This window comes from Salvelinus fontinalis, chromosome 36, assembly GCF_029448725.1.
Source record: "Salvelinus fontinalis isolate EN_2023a chromosome 36, ASM2944872v1, whole genome shotgun sequence".
NCBI lineage: Eukaryota > Metazoa > Chordata > Actinopteri > Salmoniformes > Salmonidae > Salvelinus > Salvelinus fontinalis.
Window position 1 is genome coordinate 8,024,278 of NC_074700.1, and position 21,000 is coordinate 8,045,277.

At 43.5% G+C, this 21,000-nt stretch overlaps 2 protein-coding genes across 2 annotated transcripts; one reads left to right on the plus strand and one right to left on the minus strand.

Annotated features, from left to right (window-relative positions):
- The first annotated feature begins 748 nt into the window (after positions 1-748).
- LOC129835408 (uncharacterized) lies at positions 749-5,426 on the plus strand. The gene is made up of 3 exons (XM_055901047.1): positions 749-838; positions 1,019-1,558; positions 3,394-5,426. Exon 3 carries the CDS (start codon positions 4,005-4,007, stop codon positions 5,424-5,426), a length of 1,422 nt encoding a protein of 473 aa, XP_055757022.1. The 5' UTR covers positions 749-838; positions 1,019-1,558; positions 3,394-4,004.
- A 7,084-nt stretch (positions 5,427-12,510) lies between these two features.
- On the minus strand, positions 12,511-17,594 carry LOC129835145 (perilipin-2-like). The gene is made up of 8 exons (XM_055900552.1): positions 17,491-17,594; positions 17,117-17,156; positions 16,493-16,688; positions 15,283-15,365; positions 14,640-14,958; positions 13,914-14,098; positions 13,433-13,543; positions 12,511-13,240 (listed from the first exon to the last, which is right to left on the minus strand). The coding sequence occupies exons 2-8, from the start codon at positions 17,144-17,146 to the stop codon at positions 12,845-12,847; spliced, it is 1,320 nt and encodes a 439-aa protein (XP_055756527.1). The 5' UTR covers positions 17,147-17,156; positions 17,491-17,594; the 3' UTR covers positions 12,511-12,844.
- Positions 17,595-21,000: the final 3,406 nt, after the last annotated feature.

Sequence of the window (21,000 nt, forward strand, 5' to 3'; positions counted from 1 at the left end):
ACTGTCTAACTTCCTCCTTTGGTGACAGCTCCCCATCTCCCACTATCCTCCCTGCGTCTCCTGGTGCCACCACTACGTCTGATGTCTGCATCCATGTGGCAAGTGGCTCAGTAGCGTAACGTGATGCAGTATGGGAAGCTGGAGGAGTTTGTGACTCTGGTGACAGAGATGGGTCCGGAGCTCCTGACGCTCAAGCAGAGGGTCCAACTCATCCTGGGACTGAGAGCGAGGGTGAGACCGGTGGAAGTGTTGAGGTTTGGGAATGGTGTAGGGTTGGTGGAATAATTAGAGAAATGTCTACCACTAAAGTATAATGTGGGCCATTGGGTGATATTCAGACCTTTGTTTCCCCCTAGCCCCTGGATCTCACAGTTATCAGTTACACTCGTTATCAGTTACATATTTGACTCCCCAGTTTGTGTTTCCTCAGTATATACATTGAACAAAACATAATTCAATCTAAAACAAACAAAAAAATGTCTCCCTGCTGTCAGAGGGGGGGCTGCTAAAATGTTTTGCTCAAAATGTGGTTGTGGTGGTGGGGGTATGCACATGTGGGTACGCAGACTCGCTAGCAACTGCGGCCCCTGATGGGTTCAGATTTTTAGTTTCCCCCACCCCCATTAAAGCTGCCCATCCCTCGACTAGAATGACCTCAAGGCGAATATTGAATACGATTAAATTACTACATGGGCCTTGGCTAAAATCACATGACTCTCCCTTTCTATCTCTGTTCCCTGTACAGTACAGCACTAGGTATGACACAGCGCTGCAGATACTGGTGTGGCAGTTCTTTGACAGACTGGAGGCGATGATGCCAGTGCCCAGCTTTACACAGGTACTGTCTCCATCCTATTACATCATCTAAAATATGTTGACGTTCATTTGTACACTTGACACCCTTGCATGAATGAATAAACATCAATAAGTCTCAACTGGGTAGGGCCTAGGGGTCATGTGGGATTGGACTGCGCTTTTCTCTGTTTTTCAGACATGCTTATTCTTCTCTCCCTCTCAGACAGCATCCATTCTCAACCTGACCCCTACAGATCTGGAAGAGTGTCAGCAGTCTTTCTTTGATCCTGAGCATCTGAAGACACTGCTGCAGCATCATAGAAATCTGGGGCACCTAAAAAAAGGTTAGGATCCCTCAGGTGATCTATTTGAACTTTTTAACCTCTGGGTGAAATAACTGTGGGGGATTCTCCTGAAAGAGAATTTTGAATTATTTGTATTCTCTCTCTTTTCAAGATCTTTTATTCTATGACTCTGATACCATCCTGTCCACGTTGTCCTGCCTCGCTCCCTCACTGAAGTCTAAACAGACCAAAAGAGACAGAGAAAAAGGCACGGTGAAGAACGAGAGTGATGTGAGGAGAAAGGGAGAGAATGACAATGCTCAAGGACCGAAAGAACAGGAGAGTGGCGAGGAGGGACAGCAAGAAGTCAGTGGGGAGGACGAAGGGAAGTGATGGGGGCGCTGAAAAACTGGAAGAGGCTGGGGAACCCTCTGGGAACTCTGGGCAGCAGAAACAGCCATCATTAGTGGCCATCAATGGTAAGGAAATTCAGGGCGGAATACATTGCATACATCCATACACTGGCGAACTGAGTTGATGAAGTTTGAGTAGCAGAGCCTAGTTGTTAGTATTGTCAAAATACCAGAATTTTGACTTTGATACCAGGTTTATTGTCATGACACTCAATACCAAAATGATACCATGGGCAAAAAAAGAAGGCATATATTAGCCAGTCACAGAATTGTACTTTATCTAAATAGATCAACTCTGCTACTGCTTTGTTCAATCGTTGGGCATCTTTTGAGTTCAATATCATTACATTAGAATCTTTTTACGGTAACATTTTTCAGAGACTCCCATGTATGCATTAATGAATCAATTATAAAATCAAACAGTCAATTTCTAACTACAGTAAATAACAACATAATGGCAGTCATTTATTTGAATAGTAAATCTCGATTTGATAAACTGAGTAAATCCAGATTTAGCCTAGGCCTTTTCACAATACAGGTGAATGTATATTCAATAGGAGTGTGTGCATGCATTGAGTTATTGAGTTTGTTTTGGCTGATTTCACGGGGCTCCATTTGACAAACAATCTGTTTCCCTTCAATTTGGGACTCATTTTATTGTACTGATCAACAACATTTGCATAGAAGTAGCTTATTTTATAAAAGTGCGCTCTGTCTCTTTAGCCAGTATTGACGAGGTGGAGCCCTATTCACACACAGTCAGTTTGCTGAGGCAATAGATAATATTTGGGAGAGATGTGATAAAGAGACCGAACAAGCGAATTAATAATGTTTTTTGGTGGCGTTTAGCTTCTAAATCAGCAACATTTTGCACTACAAAGGGTAGTGAATTGATGTTGGCTTCAGCTGTAAACTAGCAAGGAAAGTACTAAGCTGGAAGCTACCGGTATCATCTTGCATTATAAAGTGTTTTAGCCTGTGTGGATATTGTTTTGCGAACCGTAATTAACAGTTTCAACATTTCTGCATGCCTGATGTCGTGTCGTATTATTGAAGTGTGTTAACTTCTGTACAGCCTGATAAGGGGGACATCGTCTGCGCTGATATACTTTTTTGTATTTATATTATTATTACATTTTTTACTTTTTACCCCTTTTCTACCCAATTGGTAGTTAGTCTTGTCCCATCGCTGCACCTCCCGTACGGACTCGGGAGAGGCGACGGTCGAGAGCCATGCATCCTCCGAAACAAGACCTTGCCAAGCCGCACAGCCTCTTGACACACTGCTCGCCGCACCAATGTGTCGGGGGAAACACTACAACTGGCGACATGAGTCAGCGTGCATGCGTCCGGCCCGCCACATGTAGTCGCTAGTGCTTGATGAGACAAGGACATCCCGGCCGGCCAAACCCTCCCCTAACCCGGACGACGGCGGGAAAATTGTGCGACGCCTCTAGCACTGCGATGCAGTTCCTTTGACCGCTGCGCCACTCGGGAGGCCCTTGCGCTGATAGACTTGATCCGTGAGACACGTTTGACAGAAGTACCGAAAGTTACAAATTCTAGTACCAAACAATATTTTCATGTTCTAGTATCAGAAAAAATACAAAAAAGTACAAAAGTTTCGGTATACCGTGCAACACTAGTTGTTAGTCAAACTTATTTTAAAGTAACTTTGTAAAAATGTATTTTAAAGTAACACTTAATTTTTCAGGAATTTCTTACTCCACTCCATAACTCCACTAGTTTAGATCAATTTAGATCAGATTCTATAATTGCACAACAGCATGGATAAAATACAAATCTTTATATTATCGCCTCATCGACTACTGACAACAATCTGCAATGGAACTTTGAACTCACCAGCCCTTATTTCACCCTCCTGTGTTTTCTACCTGCAGGACAAGCTAAAGCCAAGCCCCCCCAGTCCCAGGGCTTTTCCTGCTCACAGTGCCAGTTCTCCAACAGGAGATGACTCACCCTTCAGGAGCACATCAAGAAGAACCATCCAAAGGAGGACAGTGGGATCCTGGGCTCTGGAGAAGCTGGAGCTGAGAACAACGTCATGCCTGGCAGTGAGACGGAAAGCTCTTCAGCCAAGAAGATCAGGAAGAACAGGTACATCTGCTCCCAGTGTGGGAAGGGTCACAAATGTTCATATGAGCTGAGACGACACGAAACCGTTCACTCTGAGGTGAAGCCCTTCTGTTACGGAGTCTAGTTGATAGGTAATCGACTAGCTGGACTGTTCCCCAGACTCCACGCGTAGGGATTTGTACAAGGCTTAACAAGGCTATTAAACTTGACATTGGTGTCTGTCTTTATTCCATAATCCGACATATCATACTGAAACATGGTATCAGAAGTGGCTCGGAAAACACACATTTGTTATTTTTGTAGCTAAGTACAGTATAGGCGCAGTTACGTTCCATATGCGAACACACGCCGTTTCCTACTCACAACACTGATCAACTCGATGTTAGCTGGCTAGCTAGCATCACTACCTACCTCCATGACTGAAGGCAAAGAAATCTCCTATTCCATTGCTATGGCAGCGAACATTCCGCCACCAAATCACATGGTTCTCACAGGGGACTGGAATACTAATTGGGACAACTTCAGGGATGAATTCGAGGACTATGCGCTGGCGACCGGTCTACATGAGAAACCCAACGAGGTACAAGCGGCAACTCTGAGGACTTTAATGGGCAGTGAATGCAGGCATATCTACCGGCACAATCTCACCCTCACGGCACGACAACAGTGTGATGCAAAGGCTATATTGGATGCATTGGAGAATTACTTCAAACCCGCCAGAAACGTCATTTACGAGCGGTTCGTTTTCGGAAGCTGCAAACAGGAAGAGGGTGAGTCAGTACACAACTTTGTAACCCGTTTGAGAGAGAAATCCGCCACTTGTGAATACGGGGGATTGAAAGATGAATTGATTCGTGACAAAATAGTACTGGGAATTGCAAATGAGAATACGCGCCGGCGTCTACTGAGAGAGAGAGGCTTAACATTAGTAACTGCCATCGAAATGTGCCGCACTGCTGAAGTCACTGACATGAGAATGAGAGCAATGGAAACGGAAACCCCACGCTCCGACATTGATACTGTTCACGCTGTTGCTAGGCAGACATTCAGACAAAACCAATCGAGGCAGAGTAATTCACCACGAACGGTGAACACAAAGAGCCCCGTAGCATGTAAATACTGTGGGAATACACACACACGTGGCAAAGAGCACTGCCCTGCCTACGGAAAACCATGCAGAGCTTGTGGAACTAATAATCACTTTGCAAAAGTGTGTCTCAAAAGCAAAAGAAGGGTGAGTGAGGGCAAGATTCACTGTGTTGATGATGTTACTCAATGTTCAGAGCTGAACACTGAAAGTGACATTTACATGCATGAATCCATTGGGGCTGTACACTCAAGAGGGAAGAAATGGTTTGTGACACTACGATTACACAACAAGCAACAACAATGTCAACTGGATTCGGGTGCTACATGCAACGTAATGAGCTACAAAGACAAAATCAATCTGGCACCTGACACACATCTATTGCCCAGCGATACTAGACTAAAGCTGTACTCAGGAGAACTAATGAGCTCTATGGGCCCCTTTGAGACCGAATGTGTTATTCGGGGACGCAAACACAAGCTGGAGTTTGAGATTGTGAAAACCAGTCAAAATCCTCTCCTCTCAGGCTCTACATGCGAACGCCTGGGACTGATGCAGTTCACTGTACCAAATGACCTGCACATTGTGGATCATGTCCAGCATGGACCCCTGTCCAAAGAACAACTACTCAGCAGATATGACGATGTATTCAACATGCCCGTTGAATCAGTGCCTGGGGAGGTACACTTTGAAGTGGATGAGAGCATCACTCCAGTCCAGTGTGCTCCTCGCATGGGCCCATTGCAATGAAAGTGGCTGTGAAGGCCCAGCTGGACAAGTATGAGGCCGATGGGCACATGACATCTGTGACTGAACCAACTGACTGGATCAGCAATATGGTCATAGTGAAAAAAACAGAGAAGCTGAGGCTCTGCATCAACCCAAAGCATCTGAACCAAGCACTGAAACGATCCCACTACATCATGCCGACACTAGAGGATGTCCTCTATAAGCTTCGCAAGGCCAGGATTTTCACCTTGGTGGATGCCCGAGATGCATTCCTTCAATGCAAGCTGGACGAAGAAAGCAGCTTCATGACTACCTTCTGGACCCCCTGGGGTCGGAAACGCTGGCTCAAGCTCCCGTTTGGTGTCTCAGTGGCGCCTGAGGTATACCAACGCAAGCAGCACAAGTTACTGGCTGGGCTCAAGGGCATTGAACCCATCGCTGATGATATCCTGATTGTAGGCTGTGGTGAAACAGACGAAGAAGCAGAACGCGACCACAATGTGAAGCTCCTGGCACTGATGGAGCGCTGCCGATCAGTTAAGCTTTGTCTTGGCCTGAACTGAAGAAGCTGCAGTTCAAGGTGAAAGATGTCCACTTCCATGGCCACATTCTCTCGGCAAAAGGCCTGAAGCCGGACCCAGACAAGGTCCAAGCGATCCTCGACATGCCAAACCCGTCTGATGCGAAAGGAGTACAGCGTCTCATCGGCTTTGCAAACTATCTTGCAAAGTTCATGCCACACCTATCAGCAGTCTGTGAGCCTCTGCGCCGGTTGATGGACAAAGACACACCATGGCACTGGCTACCCAAGCACGAGGCCACAGTGCAGGAGATGAAATCTCTGGCTTCATCCATGCCAGTGTTGCGCTACTACGACGTCACGAAGCCTGTCGCAATCCAGAGCGACTCTAGCCAAAGGGGACTTGGATGCTGCCTTATGCAGGAAGGCCAGCCCGTTGCGTTTGCCTCGAGAGCGCTCACCCCCACCGAACAAAACTATGCACAAATTGAGAAAGAGTGCCTCGGCATCGTCTTCTCCTGCCAGCGATTCCATCACTACTTATATGGTCGAGAGCTGGTCACCGCTGAAACTGACCACAAACCACTCATTGCCATATTAAACCTCTCCTCAACGCGCCCAAGAGGCTTCAAAGCATGCTCCTGACTCTGCAAAACTACAGCCTGAAGGTCATTTACAAGCCAGGACCTGAGATGTACATCAGCGACACACTGAGCAGGGCAACAGCACAATGTACAGGTAGAGGCACTGCCTATCAGCGGCAGGCCATCTGTTCGCTACAGCAGGAACAACAAGATGTTCAACAGATCAATCAGGCCGACTACTTAAACGTCACAGATCACTGCCTAGCCCAGATCAGGCAACATACTGACAAGGACGAACACCTACAGTCACTGAAGTCCATGGCTCTCGCAGGTTGGCCATATCTGAAAGAGGAGACACCTTTCACAGTGAGAGAATACTGGACCTTTCGAGATGAGATCAGTGTGCAAAATGGCGTCTTGTTCAGAGGTCAGAAGGTCATTATTCCCAAATCACTACGTCCAGAGATGCTTACCCGCATACACTCCAGTCACGTTGGAGGTGACGCATGCTACCGCCAGGCTCGTGAAACATTATACTGGCCAAACATGCAAGCAGAAATTAAAGACTTTGTCAGCAACTGTACCACATGCAACGAGTACGCTCATGAACAGCAAAAGGAAACCATGATGTCACACGAACTGCCCACAAGGGCCTGGCAAATCATCAGCATGGACTTATTCAGCCACAGACAAAAGGACTATCTTCTCATTGTTGATCATTACTCTGACTTTTGGGAAATTGAACTGCTCCCTGACTTGTCTGCAGAGACGGTCATAAAGCGCTGCAAGGCGCAGTTTGCAAGGCAAGGTCAGCCTGACAAGGTAATCACGTACAATGGCCCACAATTCACTGCACAGTTCAAGCGTTTCGCCTCAGAATGGGAGTTTGACCACGTGACCTCCTCTCCAAGACACCCAAAAGCAAATGGCAAGGCAGAATCAGCTGTCAAGATTGCAAAAAACCTGTTAAGCAGGGCCTTGCGCGACAGCAACGACCCATGGAAAGCGATCTTACAGTTGAGGACCACACCCACCGAAAACATGGACAGCAGCCCAGCACAACGCCTTCTGTCCAGACGTCTGAAGACTACCATCCCCGTAGCTAACAAGCTACTTGAGCCCTGCGTCATGGTTGGCGTCACGGACAAACTGCGTCACAGAAAGCAGCTCGCTAAGTGCTTCTACGACCGGACTGCTCGAGACCTACCAGAGCTGGAGGTGGGTGAAACTATAAGGATGAAACCGCTGCCGGGAGACCACATAGGACTTTGGAGGCTGGGCACATGCCTACAGAGAGTTGCACCACGTTCTTACCTGGTGGATGTTGGTGGCTCCCTCTATCGTCGCAATTGGGTGGTTCTGCGCATAGCAGAGCAGACAAACCAGAACATGCCATACACTCACCTAGATGAGCTGGATCACAGTCCAGGCCTAAGGGTAAGGGGTGCAGAATTGAGACATGAGCCAACTGAAGGTGAAGCTTCTACCCCACCAAACTCTCCAGCTCGTGGCCTACCCCTGTCAGAGCCAATACTTACTCACGGGTGGGTCGGCTGTGCAAGCCACCGGACAGGCTTACTCTGTAAGCAAGAGACTTAACTTGTTGTCTGTTAATTAAAAAATTAAAAAATGTTTAAAAAAAGGAAGATGACAACTGAAGTAAAAAGAAAATGTTATGCTTTTCAATTGTTATGACTTGACTGTTAAGAACTCAATGTTATGCCGTTATGTTTGCACTTTCTATTGAAAAGGATGATGTTACGGAGTCTAGTTGATAGGTAATCGACTAGCTGGACTGTTCCCCAGACTCCACGCGTAGGGATTTGTACAAGGCTTAACAAGGCTTTTGAACTTGACATTGGTGTCTGTATTTATTCCATAATCCGACATATCATACTGAAACACCTTCCATTGTGACCAGTGTGAGAAGAGATACAAAACAAAGGTGGCTCTAAAACAGCACCATCGAGTTCACACTGGTGAAGGGTAGGGCTGGGACAATACCAGTAGTGCAATATTTTTTCCATGGCAAAAATGAAAACACAAAGCAGACCAAACTCTTTGGTCCTTTAAAAACCTGCTATATGTAAAATATTGTGTGCTATAGCTTCATGACATCATGATGTTTGTTTCCAACATTGAGGTTGTTTTCCTAAAGAAGTTAAATCCTCTTCCTGTTTTGTTTCCTTGCGCGATACTAACGAGTATTGCGATACTGGTATTGTCCCGGCCCTAGAGAAAGGCCAAATGTCTGCAGGAACTTTACAATCACATGTACGCACACACACTGGGGAGCGACCTTTTGTCTGACCTATATGTGGGAAGGGATTTATTAAACATCAAATACTGATAGGTCACCTCCGGTGGCATAGAGGGGAGAAGCCGTTCTTATGTACCGTTTGTGGAAAGAGTTTTAGTACTTCAGGTGCCTTGTTGGTACACTCCCGAACACACACGGATGAACGCCCCAAAAGCTGTGAGCATTGTGGGAAGAGGTTTAGAAGATGTTACGATCTCACAATACATCGGCGGATCCACACTGGTGAGCGGCCGTTCTCCTGCACACAGTGCGACAAATGCTTCACGTCCCACAGTGACCTTAGCAGACACATGCGAATTCATACAGGAGAGAAACCTTACCAGTGTAAAATGTGCGATAGGAGGTTCGCTGTCAGCGGCAACCTGAAAGTTTCAGGGTTTCAGTGTGTAATATCAGTACGGCCCACCACAAGTCACCAAGTGTGGCAAGAAAGAAGGAAGGAAAGAAATACAAAATCCCATCGCTCCTCGTTGGACAGGAATTGCAGTAACCACAGTGTATCCATGTTCTAAGAACACACATTATATTGTAACAACGTTATGTTTCCCATTTATAACGAGAATTGTTATTTCATAAGAACAAGTTATTAACTTACATCGTAATAACATCTTTCTCATAGTAGCAAGATAATTGGCTGTTTTGTAATACTGAGTCATTTAATGACAGTGTAATATGATTTTTCTCGTAATATTGATGTCATTGGTTACTTTGTTTCTCTAGGTGGTAGCTTTTCAACACCATATATTAGGTAATCACACAAACATATTCACTGTATCCTCCCCACTAACAGTCACTGAAATGAAAGCTAGGCTGTTAGTCAGGGAGCATCAATTGTTTTTTTTACATATTTATACAGTTTTAGTATTACACAATTTGCAGTGTGGCCTTTGGACCTCAGGGAAGACAGAATGTGGCCCCCAAACAAAATGAGTTTGAGCTCTGTACAGGACTACGGTGGTGAAGATAGTGATGCTTCACCACCGTAGCTCGGTTGTTCTATAGTTCCTTGACTAAACCACCTTATCATATCTTGTCTTATCAAATCAACAGGTACACCTGCTCCCAGTGTGGGAAAGGTTTCAGAAACCACTGTGACCTGAGACGACATGAAAGTGTTCACTCTGAAGCCAGGCCGTTCCAATGTGACCAGTGTGAGAAGAGATACAAAACGAAGAGATGTCTAAAACAGCACCAGAAAGTTCACCAGGCAAATCGCATTGAAGACAGGACATACGTTTGCTCACATTGTGGCAGGGGCTTTAGGAAAACAGAAATCTTAAAGTCACATGAACGCACTCACACCGGGGAGCGACCTTACGTCTGTTCTATCTGTGGGAAGGGATTTATACAGTCGAATGGCCTGACGCAACACCTCCGGATGCACAGAGGGGAGAAACTATTCTTATGTAGCGTTTGTGGAATGACCTTAAGCACCTCAGGTCAGTTGAGGGTACACATGAGAACACACACAGGTGAGCAACCCTACAGCTGTCAACTTTGTGGGAGGAGGTTCAAACAACCTGAAAGTCTCACAGTGCATCTGCGGAGTCACACAGGCGAGCGGCCGTACCCCTGCACACTGTGACAAACGTTTTGAATCCAGCAGCTGCGTTAAAAAACACATGAGAACTCATACAGGGGAGAAACCTTATCAGTGTATAAGGTGTGGTAAGAGATTCACTGAAAGCGGCAACCTGAAAATACACTAGCGAGTTCATCGAGAAAAAGTCTAAGTTGTCCAAAAGTTCTTGAGGGTTGTTGTGCTCTGTACAGCAGGGTTCCCTAACTGGCGACCCGCGGACCAAATTTAGATTTTCATTGCTGGACATAAGACTGTAAAAACACCAGGAAATCAGCTATAGGTTTTAATTTCGGAAATATATTCCCAAGTACTGCCACGCATAATAGAGAGACATATTTGATTGTATACAAATAATAATAATCGATTGGATTTATATAGCACTTTTCTGCTAACTGAGGTACTCAAAGTAGTTTACATAGTAGGGGGAAACTCACCTCATCCACTATCAATGTGCAGCACCCACCTCAGTGATGCACAGTGACCATTTTTATGCCAAAACTCTACCCCACACATCAGCTATCAGGTGGAGAGGTGAGGAGGGATATATTCCAATTAGGAATGAGGGGGATGATTCAGTGGCCATGATGGAATTTAGCCATGACACTGGTCAACATCCCTACTCTTACAATAAGCACCATGGGATTTTGAAAGACCATGGAGAGCCAGGACACCCATTTTAACGTGCCATCCAAAAGAAGGCACCCTTCGCAGGACAATGTTCTCAAATGTAATCAAGGTTTGAAATGGTTGTTTTAGTCAAATGTCTGTTTAGGCGTCTTGCGGTCATTTTGCAGTATAAAACGATTTTTTTTATTATGTTCCGGCCCACGACCATCTGCTCCAGAAAGAAATTGGCCCGTGGCTGAATCTAGTTGATGATCCCTGCATGACACATTATGAAGGCTGTCATAACTGGCAAAGTTTTTGTATAGATTTTGTGTATATGACTATTCCTCTTGTTAATAAAGAAGACATTGTTATGAGCAGCAATGGGGCAGAACACTTTGTCTCTATTTACTTATTAAAGAACTGCTAATTAGAACATACAACCCCACACTGGTTACATTTACTCCTAAATCTTCTGCTACTATGAGAAATAGCATTCTTATTCTGGAGGCCTCAGTCTATATCCCACTACATTTACATTATATTCTGTAAAGGAAACCATAGCTACTGTATAGCTGCAATATTTATTTAAATGCTCACACGCCTGCCATGAAGATACCCTAGGAAAGTGACCGCCTTGTAGTTTACCTTTTTGAATGTTTTCAAGTGCAAAATCTACAAAAATGAAAACCCAATCAAACATGTTCATAAAAGGCATCGAGTAGAAGTAAATTAATCCACAAACACCAATTTTATTATATCTTAAATGACCGCATTATGAATTTTATGATATCTTGAATCTGATTCAAAACTGGATATGTAAGTGGGAGAGGCGGTCACTTAGCGAATGCAAAAATGTTTCAATCCACAACAAAACAGAGTTGAAATACATGAGTATTTACGTATTGTATTTAAAATTTAAAATACACTGGCCAAGTCAACTACTTGTATTTGAACTATTTGAATGTCTACCAATGGTATTTGAAAGTATTTTGAAAATAAAATACTATTTTCAATAACTAACCATTATATCAGACATACGTGCTATTTAGCTGACAATGCAGGCTATTGGTGGGCAATGGGAGCTGATAGAGGTTCGTTGGTGCTGGTCTCATCTGACATTTCATCGTCCTCAACTGAGGAGAGGTCAGGTTCCGAGGCCAGGTCGGACAAGGTGAAGTCTGGTACCTGTAAATGGAAAACACAACTAAGCACAAGAACCTGCCTTACTGTATGACCTTTGGACTACTAGGTATTAATACGGGGGAGGGTTACATCATTGCCAAACCTAGTCCTGGAAAACCATACAACTACAGTTTAGTTAGTTGAACCACTCACAGACAAACCTCATATCCAAGCTATCTCAATGTATTACAGACATTGAATTCACTGAAGCTGAAGATGGGGTTTGACAATGTATAAAACATCCAATTCCATTCCCAAATGCTTTCACACTGGTTGGTCATTTTCAAGGCAGCAAGACAACACACAGATGACATATTAACTTATTTATTAGAATTGTACAAAGATGGCAGCATACAAGGTAAGGTATTAACACAAGGCTGTATCTACTATATGGCAGGTTATGATTACAACAGGATATAAAGTGATATCAAAAACAACAGTAGCGTCAAAAGCAATGTCCTGCATAAGAAAAGGCTAATGGAAATTAAGCTAGATTATTGAGCACACACTGAGCAACATTCAAACAGTTGGTCAACATTTATTCATCAACATGCCGAATAAATGCAAGCTCATTAGTGTGACTATTAAGGATACTTGATGGAGGAATAATATGGGATAGAAAGTCGTTAAACAGGCAGCTAGTTATTCCAGTGATTTCATCTCCACCTCTGCGGGGGCTGGTGTCTTCTGAGACTGGGAGGACGTGGCGGTGGGGGGTGGTGTCAGCCGGGGGTAAAAGGGACCTACCAGCCAGTTGAGGGACGTGTTGTTAACCAGGTAGTCCATGACGTCGTCCAGCGACTCCTTCATCTTGCCCAGCTGGGCTTTGCTGCTGGCCAGCACGCCGTCCGACAGGTCCCCAAACGCCGCAGCTTTGCTGAAGCTGGAGTAGACCTGGGAGGCTGAGTAGCTGAGGAACAGCGCCTCCTTCTGGATGTTCTGGGGAAGGCCCTGCAGGCCAGACACCAGTACCTGGCATGTTGTCTGCAGCTGCTGGGTGAGGGAGCGTGCTATAGCCAGGGTCCTTGACTCTATATTCTGGGGGATAAATGATGAAGACCATTTAATTCACCTGTACCTTCACATAAAATAAAGTAGCTTTTTCCTCAAGGAGTAGCCAAATAAAATAAATATGCAATTTGGATGCAAAACTGCAAGAGATGGTCCATGTACAATATGATGTGGCTAAAATGGTATTCTATGATGAGTGCTCTTTAGTATGGTCATTACCTCAGCCTCATTGCCATCTCCTTCCTCATTAGACTTCCACTCAATCAGGGAGCTCAGTTTCACTTTCACCTTCTGGTTAGCTCCGTCAATATTCTTTCTGGCGTATTCAATCTAAAAGGTTTGAAAACTAAATGATAGACTTCACAACGAACATCTCATTCCCACATAATTTATATGAATCCAGTGCAAGGGAACCTCATGAGATCTTATTACATCTCATGGAAGACAGTTAAAATAATTTCCATTTACTGCAGAATTTACACATTCTATGGAGAATAAAGTTTTACATTTACATTTAAGTCATTTAGCAGACGCTCTTATCCAGAGCGACTTACAAGTACATACATTCATACTTTTTTTGTACTGGCCCCCCGTGGGAATCGAACACACAACCCTGGCGTTGCAAGCGCCATGCTCTACCAACTGAGCCACATGGGGCCTCTTTCCATTTCCACTTCTATCATTTGATGTCAACACTCACCAGGTCTACAGTGTGGTTGAGTTGTGAGATGGACTCCTGGCTGCGCTGCTTGGCATCTTTGACCTGGGCCAGAGCCTTGTGGTATGCCCTCTTACGCAGCTTGGTAGACAGAGAGCCCAGACGGACATAGTAGCTAGGTGCATCCTTCGCCACGTCGAATCCTTCGACCATCTTAGCCTCCATTTCTGTCAAGGTGAAAAGAGGAACATGAAATTAAAGCATCAATCAGGAGTTGAAACAATAAAAGGGAATTAGGACTAGAGAAATGTAACCACTCTCATATTCAAAGATAGCTATGGATGCAAGGACTGACCATCCATGGTATCAAAATTATAGTTTTAACCATGTTTTCGGGCTATACAGTGATTGTTTACATTTTGTTCACAAACATTGGATTAGAAGAAGCTTATACTTTGGGTTCTGATGGGGTACGACAGTTGAACTAAGCTCATGAGGCATTTATAAATTATATTCTTCAAGAATCAATGGGTGCGTATTGAGTTTATTGACAACATATATGTTTTGGAAGTGTTGTATGAAACATTGTGTACCCGATTAGCTGCCTTTTCTCCGGAATGTGGATGAAGATCAACAGCATAGCTAAATAGTATCAATGACTGATCTTAATGCTCTTTGGTGTTTTTGCTAGCCCCAGTCCAATTCTTCAGTCATCACTGAGAATCCATTGTAAGAGACTGTTAGGTTATAAGCCTAGCTCTCACTCACCCAACTCGTCCTCAGTGCAAGGCAGGTACTGGTCCACCAGGCTCTCGGAGGTGGTGAGTGCCGTGTCCATTCCGTTGCTGACCATCTGGGCCACACGGCTCTCCATGACCGTATTCACGCTACCGTTGACCGCAGCCCGGGTCATCTGCATACCATCCTGGACCGCAGCACGGGTCATCTCCACTCCGTCCAGCACGGCACCCCTGGTCCGGTCCACTGCATTGGTCAAGGTGTGGGACACACTGTCCTTGGCCCCTGTGACGGTGTCGGACACCACGTCTTTGGCACCGGTCACAGCATACTTGGCGTTGGCGACAATCTAGACAGGAAGAATGGGATAGGGAGAAAAAAGGTTGTTTTTCATTTAACCAGGAAAGTCACATTGAGATTGAACTTAATCTTTCAAATGAGTGAGCCCTGGCCTTTGGATTACCGCTGACTGACTAGACACTTTCTTACGACAGAGGGAGAGCACGGTCCAAATAGATGATGCGTCACTGATTTTGACACACAGGTTATGAGTCATTGCTCCTCCCTCTATGGTTGGCCAACCTGACTGGCATCCGCTTGATTCATTGTGAAATGCGGTGTTGCGTTGTGTCATTCGGTACCAAGTAATAACTGGGCAGTGAGAGTCATGTACCTGCTCAGAAGGCTGGTGCAGGATTGGCAAGGTCTTCTCAATCTTATCCAGACCTTTACAGGCCAAGTCATTGGCCATGGAAACTGGTGGCAGAAAAAGAGGGCATAACATTATAAGCAAAATGTTTCACATTCAAGGTTGGGAAGGGAGAGTCACAAATTGTAGCACTACAGAAGAATACTAAAAAAGTGTTACTGGTTCAAGACAAGGCCAAAGATGTGCTTACTAGGTGAAAGGTTATGTTGTTGAGCAACAGCTCATAGATGACTGGACAGACTTCCTACTCCTTACACAATTAGGAAGTGTAACACAATATTTCTTTCCACGATCTAATGCTGAGCGATTAACCAATATTTCCGGGATTTTCGGTTATTAAACAACTAATTGACCGATGTCGGTTCAATTGCTTGAATTCCATTTACTTCGGGGGTTTTGTGAGCCCAACGCGCCGTTTCACTAGAGAAAATTCTAATCATTCACGAGAGAAATAAACTCAATAACTACGTGGGTCGCTGGGCTAAAGCGAGTTGTAGTTTTTATTAATCTAATATTCAACCTATTTCAGTGCATAAATGTGGTAATTAACTACAATGACGATAATCCATTGCGCCAGTTTTTTTCGGCTCAGGCAGAGATATAGTTAGGTTAGATACAAACACCGCATAGACCGCAAGGGATAGAGACAGTTCGTGATAGTATGTCTTATCTTTGAAGAACCAGTACAATTATTTTGTCAGACAGTTCTGCAGCTAGCCTAGCTAAATTGGGGTGCTGAGAAATATAATAATTAAATAAAAAATATATTTTAAAGTTTTGGTTTTTGAAAAAGGTAGACCTGTATATCCGACCGATATGGGCTTCTGTAGCGATGGGTGTATTCTCAGCACCCCGCTTTGGAATTGCCATTAAAAAGCTCCAAAGTAACTGTAATGTTTAAAAAATATTATCGAAACCGAAAAACCCTGCCTATTTCTTTATCATCGAAACCAAACCGACCTAGAAAAGCACAGTATTTCTGTAATAAGCATATGTTTAAAATCTTATACTAGAAATACCATTCTGGCAAAGCGCTTGCTTTTCCATTTTCAGCTCTCTAAATTTGACCACCACATAGGAAATGAATCAAAATAGATTAAACTCAATATGTAGGTCTACGTTAGTGAAAATAAACGAGGTGGCTATAGATTTGGTAATGGCTACAGATTCTTACTTTGTGGCTCCAGCTTGCCGATGATGGGTGCTGCACCGGTGAGCGCTGCAGTGGTGAGGTTCCTAACCCCCTGCTCGGCCACCTCACACATAGACTTGAGGTAGGGGTGGTTATCCTTGGTGGTGCAGTAGGCACTGGACACCATATCATAGGTAGAGCTCACCAAGGGGAGGCTGGCCACCCTCTCAACTACATTCTGGTGAGAAATGAGTTGAAAATGGATGTTAGAACACTGCGTGTTACAATATCTCAAGAGTAATGTCAGCAATGCTACAAGTAGAAACCCTAAGTATGCTATAGGCTTCTGAATTTGTAGCTTTTCCTTCAGATTTAAGATGAGCAACCTAACCCATCTGAGGTCCAAAGGATCAATGCCTAGCATCTCCTGACTAAAGTTGGCTACTGTAGTATGAAACTTTAACTTGCTATACTTTATCATAACATTGGACCTGTAAACACACAATCAAAAATAAAGACAAACCTATAACCATGCCAACTGAATGTCAACTATTTGAGGAGTTGTAGCCTACTTTCGATAATTTTCTGTATATGCACTTATATCCTGTTTCATTATCAGCTGGCACACACTACTTTGACCCGTTTCACTCCCCAAAAGAGACACACCTGGTTATTGACGACTTCAACGACTTCCATGTCTGCAAACCTAAACAAGAGGAGAAAGACAAATTCATGTTTTGGACATTTCATTTCTTTCAACAATACAAAAATAGGTTATTTTCTGCTGCATTGCTTTGATAAACTCACAAGGAAAAAATACGATTTAATATTTCAACATCATTATGTCTACTCAATTATCTACCTAAACAACAACAGGGAAAGTGATATTGATTGATACAGTGTAGCAGCAAACGTTACTGTATGCTGTAAAATTCGAAAGAGGAACTCTCGCGTTCAGACAAATATCCACCAAATTGGTTGATAATGAAATCAAATAAACACAAAAGTATGATAATAATGTTTTAAACAAGGTTACCTACCACGTTAGTTGGTTAATTTTGGTGAATGATGATGATCCCAGCAGTGTAATAACTTACTCCGTTTCAGGTTTGATTTGATTGTGAACTAACAACGTCCCATTTATATTCTCTGCTTCTCGCGAGATATTGCTAATAACTTGACGTAATCGCCACAAAAAAATCTAGGGCAAAGGTAACGAGGGGGGAAATGGCAGGGGATTTCCTAGATAAATGAATGGCCTGACACAGTCCTGCATCAGTTGAGGATAAACGATGTCAGACATTTAACACATTGCATGTGGTAGCTTCTTACACGAACAACCTCTATAGTGGGTATCCCATAGATGATATATTTATTTTTGTATGATTACTGGGATAACATGTATACGAATATATAATGTACAGCTGTTTGGATTCTATTCCACATTCATTCAGATATTCCTTTTTAATAACCCTTAAAGTAGGCGGTGGCCATTTCGGGAATACATCCCTAGCCAAAAAGTCATTGAATTTCATAGACTGACCGGCTATTGAACCTAGGTTTTACGGTACTAGAGTCTTTACAGTGAGGGTTGTCAGAAGAATGGATACTTTTATCAAACCATTTAGGCTGTATGACCTAACTGTGTGTTACACTATAATTACAATGGCTGTAATACAGTGTAATTCATACTTAGACTATGAATCATCATGCCATGTGATTTTGGAATACAGTATTACTCAATGAACTATTCCCCAGTTGGCCATCATTTTTGACCTTGCTCAAAAGTCTGGATTAAAGAGATATTGGACTAAAATAGACATTTCTACATAACTGAACTCCCTTTTCTTAGCTTTTTATATTTATAAGTATGGAAGTAGTGGTAAAGTAGGTTAAACCCTGAGCACCATGGGTAAATAGGTGGGCAAATGCTAATGAAAAAGGGGAAAAAATGATCTAGGGTAATAAAAAGGTGGGTAAAAGCAAAATTTACCCTCCACTACTTCAATAGTTCTAAATTGTAATAGACTAGAATTGACCCTTCCAATGACTAAGTGACGTTTGTGATTACTTTTCTGTTTTGATCTGGACTATAATCCAATCACATAGTGTCATATAGTGTCATATAATCCAATCACATAGTTATATAATTTTATTTGCCTGGCCTGATGTGATGTCAAGCAAAGTACAACCTGTGGACCAAGAACGAATGTCGTCACTTTATTGTTGCACTTTGGGATATCACCGTCAACTGTACAGAATCAGTAGGCCTACATAGCATGGACAATATGGGATATTTGACAAGTTGCAGTTGTCTAGAAGCACATAATACATGTGTAGCTTTGTGTTTTTGTCACGTTGGTTTTTGCTGTTTGGTTTAGGCTATGTCTCATGTGACATGAGAAACTGACAAGATTAGGTATTTGTACAGGATGTGGTAGGTTTTGTAATCCAACTTTATATAAATGTTTACTTAGTGTTGCTAGTAGTGAAAGCATCTTCAATGGCCTGTTGAGTGTGATCAAAGTTCATTGTCCTTACTTGACTTCTCTGACCGCATCTGAGTCATGCAAAAGCTTTATAGTTTATAGGTCTCTCCAGTAGTGGTGCGTGGGTAAAATCACTGGAGAAGCCAGAAAAAAATGCATTTTACAACCTACAGTATGTGTTGTGATAATTGCGTTTGCTCTATAATCTGTTAGTTCATATGCCTTGTAACTGTGATATATATACGGTGCATTCGGAAAGTATTCAGACCCCTTGACTGTTCCACAATTTGTAATGTCACAGCCTTATTCTAAAATGGATTAAATAAAAAAAAATCCTCATCAATCTACACACAATACCCCATAATGACAAAGCAAAAACAGGGTTTTAGAAATTTTAGCAAATCTATAAAAAAAGTAAAACAGAAATACCTTACTTACATAAGTATTCAGACCCTTTGCTATGAGACTTGAAATTGAGCTCAGGTGCATCCTGTTTCCATTGATCATCCTTGAGATGTTACTACAACTTGATTGGAGTCCACCTGTGGTAAATTCAATTGATTGGATATGATTTGTAAAGGCACACACCTGTCAATATAAGGTCCCACAATTGACCGTGCATGTCAGAGCAAAATCCAAGCCATGAGGTCTAGGGAATTACTTGTAGAGCTCATAGACCAGATTGTGTCGAGGCACAGATCAGGGGAAGGTTACCAAAACATTTCTGCAGCATTGAAGGTCCCCAAGAACACAGTGGGCTCCATCATTCTTAAATGGAAGAAGTTTTGAACCACCAAGACTCTTCCTAGAGCTGGTGGCCCGGGCCAAATTGAGCAATCGGGGGAGAAGGGCCTTGGTCAGTGAGGTGACCAAAAACCTGATGGTCATTCTGACAGAGCTCCAGAGTTCCTCTGTGGAGATGGGAGAACCTTCCATAAGGACAACCATCTTTGCAGCACTCCACCAATCAAGCCTTTATGGTAGAGTGACCAGACGAAAGCCACTCCTCAGTAAAAGGCACATGACAGTGCACTTGGAGTTTGCCAATTGGCACCTAAAGGACTCTCAGACTATGAGAAACAAGATTCTCTGGTCTGATGAAACCAACATTGAACTCTTTTGCCTGAATACCAAGCGTCATGTCTGGAGAAAACCTGGCACCATCCCTACCGTGAAGCATGGTGGCAGCATCATGCTGTGGGAATGTTTTTCAGCAGCAGGGACTGAGAGACTAGTCAGGATCGAGGGAAAGGTGAACGGAGCAAAGTACAGAGAGATCCTTGATAAAAACTTGCTCCAGAGCACTCAGGACCTCAGACTGGGGTGAAGGTTCGCCTTCTAACGGGACAATGAACCTAAGCACACAGCCAAGACAACGCAGGAAAGGCTTCGGGACAAGTCTCTGAATGTCCATGAGTGGCCCAGCCAGTGCCCGGACTTGAACATGATCGAACATCTCTGGAGAGACCTGAAAATAGTTGTGCAGCGAAGCTCCCCATCCAACTTGACAGAGCTTGAGAGAATCTGCAGAAAATAATGGGAGAAACTCCCATATTCAGGTGTGCCAAGCTTGTAGCGTCATACCCAAGAAGACTCAAGGCTGTAATCACTGCCAAAGGTGTACAATTACCTTTTTTGCCAAAGTGGAAATACTGAAAATGTGTTTTTGCCCATGCTACAGACCTCTATATCGGTCCAGTAATACTAGTAAAGGCCCAGTGCACTACTTTTGTATAAAAACTATATATTTTTTTTAACTATTTTCATTTAATTGTGATTTTTCATGATTTTTCAGCACTACTTCCCGCAGCTATGCTTCCCTTGGCATCTAGGAATACCTGCCACTGGGTCTTTCGCTCTGTATCTCTTTCTCTTTGTCTCCCTCTATCAACGTGATTAAATAACTTGACACAAAGCAGGTAGTATGATTTTGATTCTGTGGTGATATTGTAAAATACAGGGTTTTGCTGCCCCTGTGTGGACTCTTTGATATATTGCAAGTTAAGATTGGATATCCTTTTTAGATCGGGGCCCATATGCCCAGCCGTGTATTTTAAAATT

What these genes read in the sequence shown, in the direction of transcription:
- LOC129835408 (XM_055901047.1), top strand. Translation starts at nt 4,005, where the DNA reads ATGACTGAAGGCAAAGAAATCTCCTATTCCATTGCTATGGCAGCGAAC.
- LOC129835145 (XM_055900552.1), bottom strand. Translation starts at nt 17,146, where the DNA reads ATGGAAGTCGTTGAAGTCGTCAATAACCAG. An exon ending in CGGCAAGCTGGAGCCACAAA is followed by an intron (nt 15,366 to 16,492) that starts GTAAGAATCTGT and finishes TTCTGCCACCAG; the next exon opens with TTTCCATGGCCAATGACTTG. An exon ending in TGCACCAGCCTTCTGAGCAG is followed by an intron (nt 14,959 to 15,282) that starts GTACATGACTCT and finishes CTTCCTGTCTAG; the next exon opens with ATTGTCGCCAACGCCAAGTA.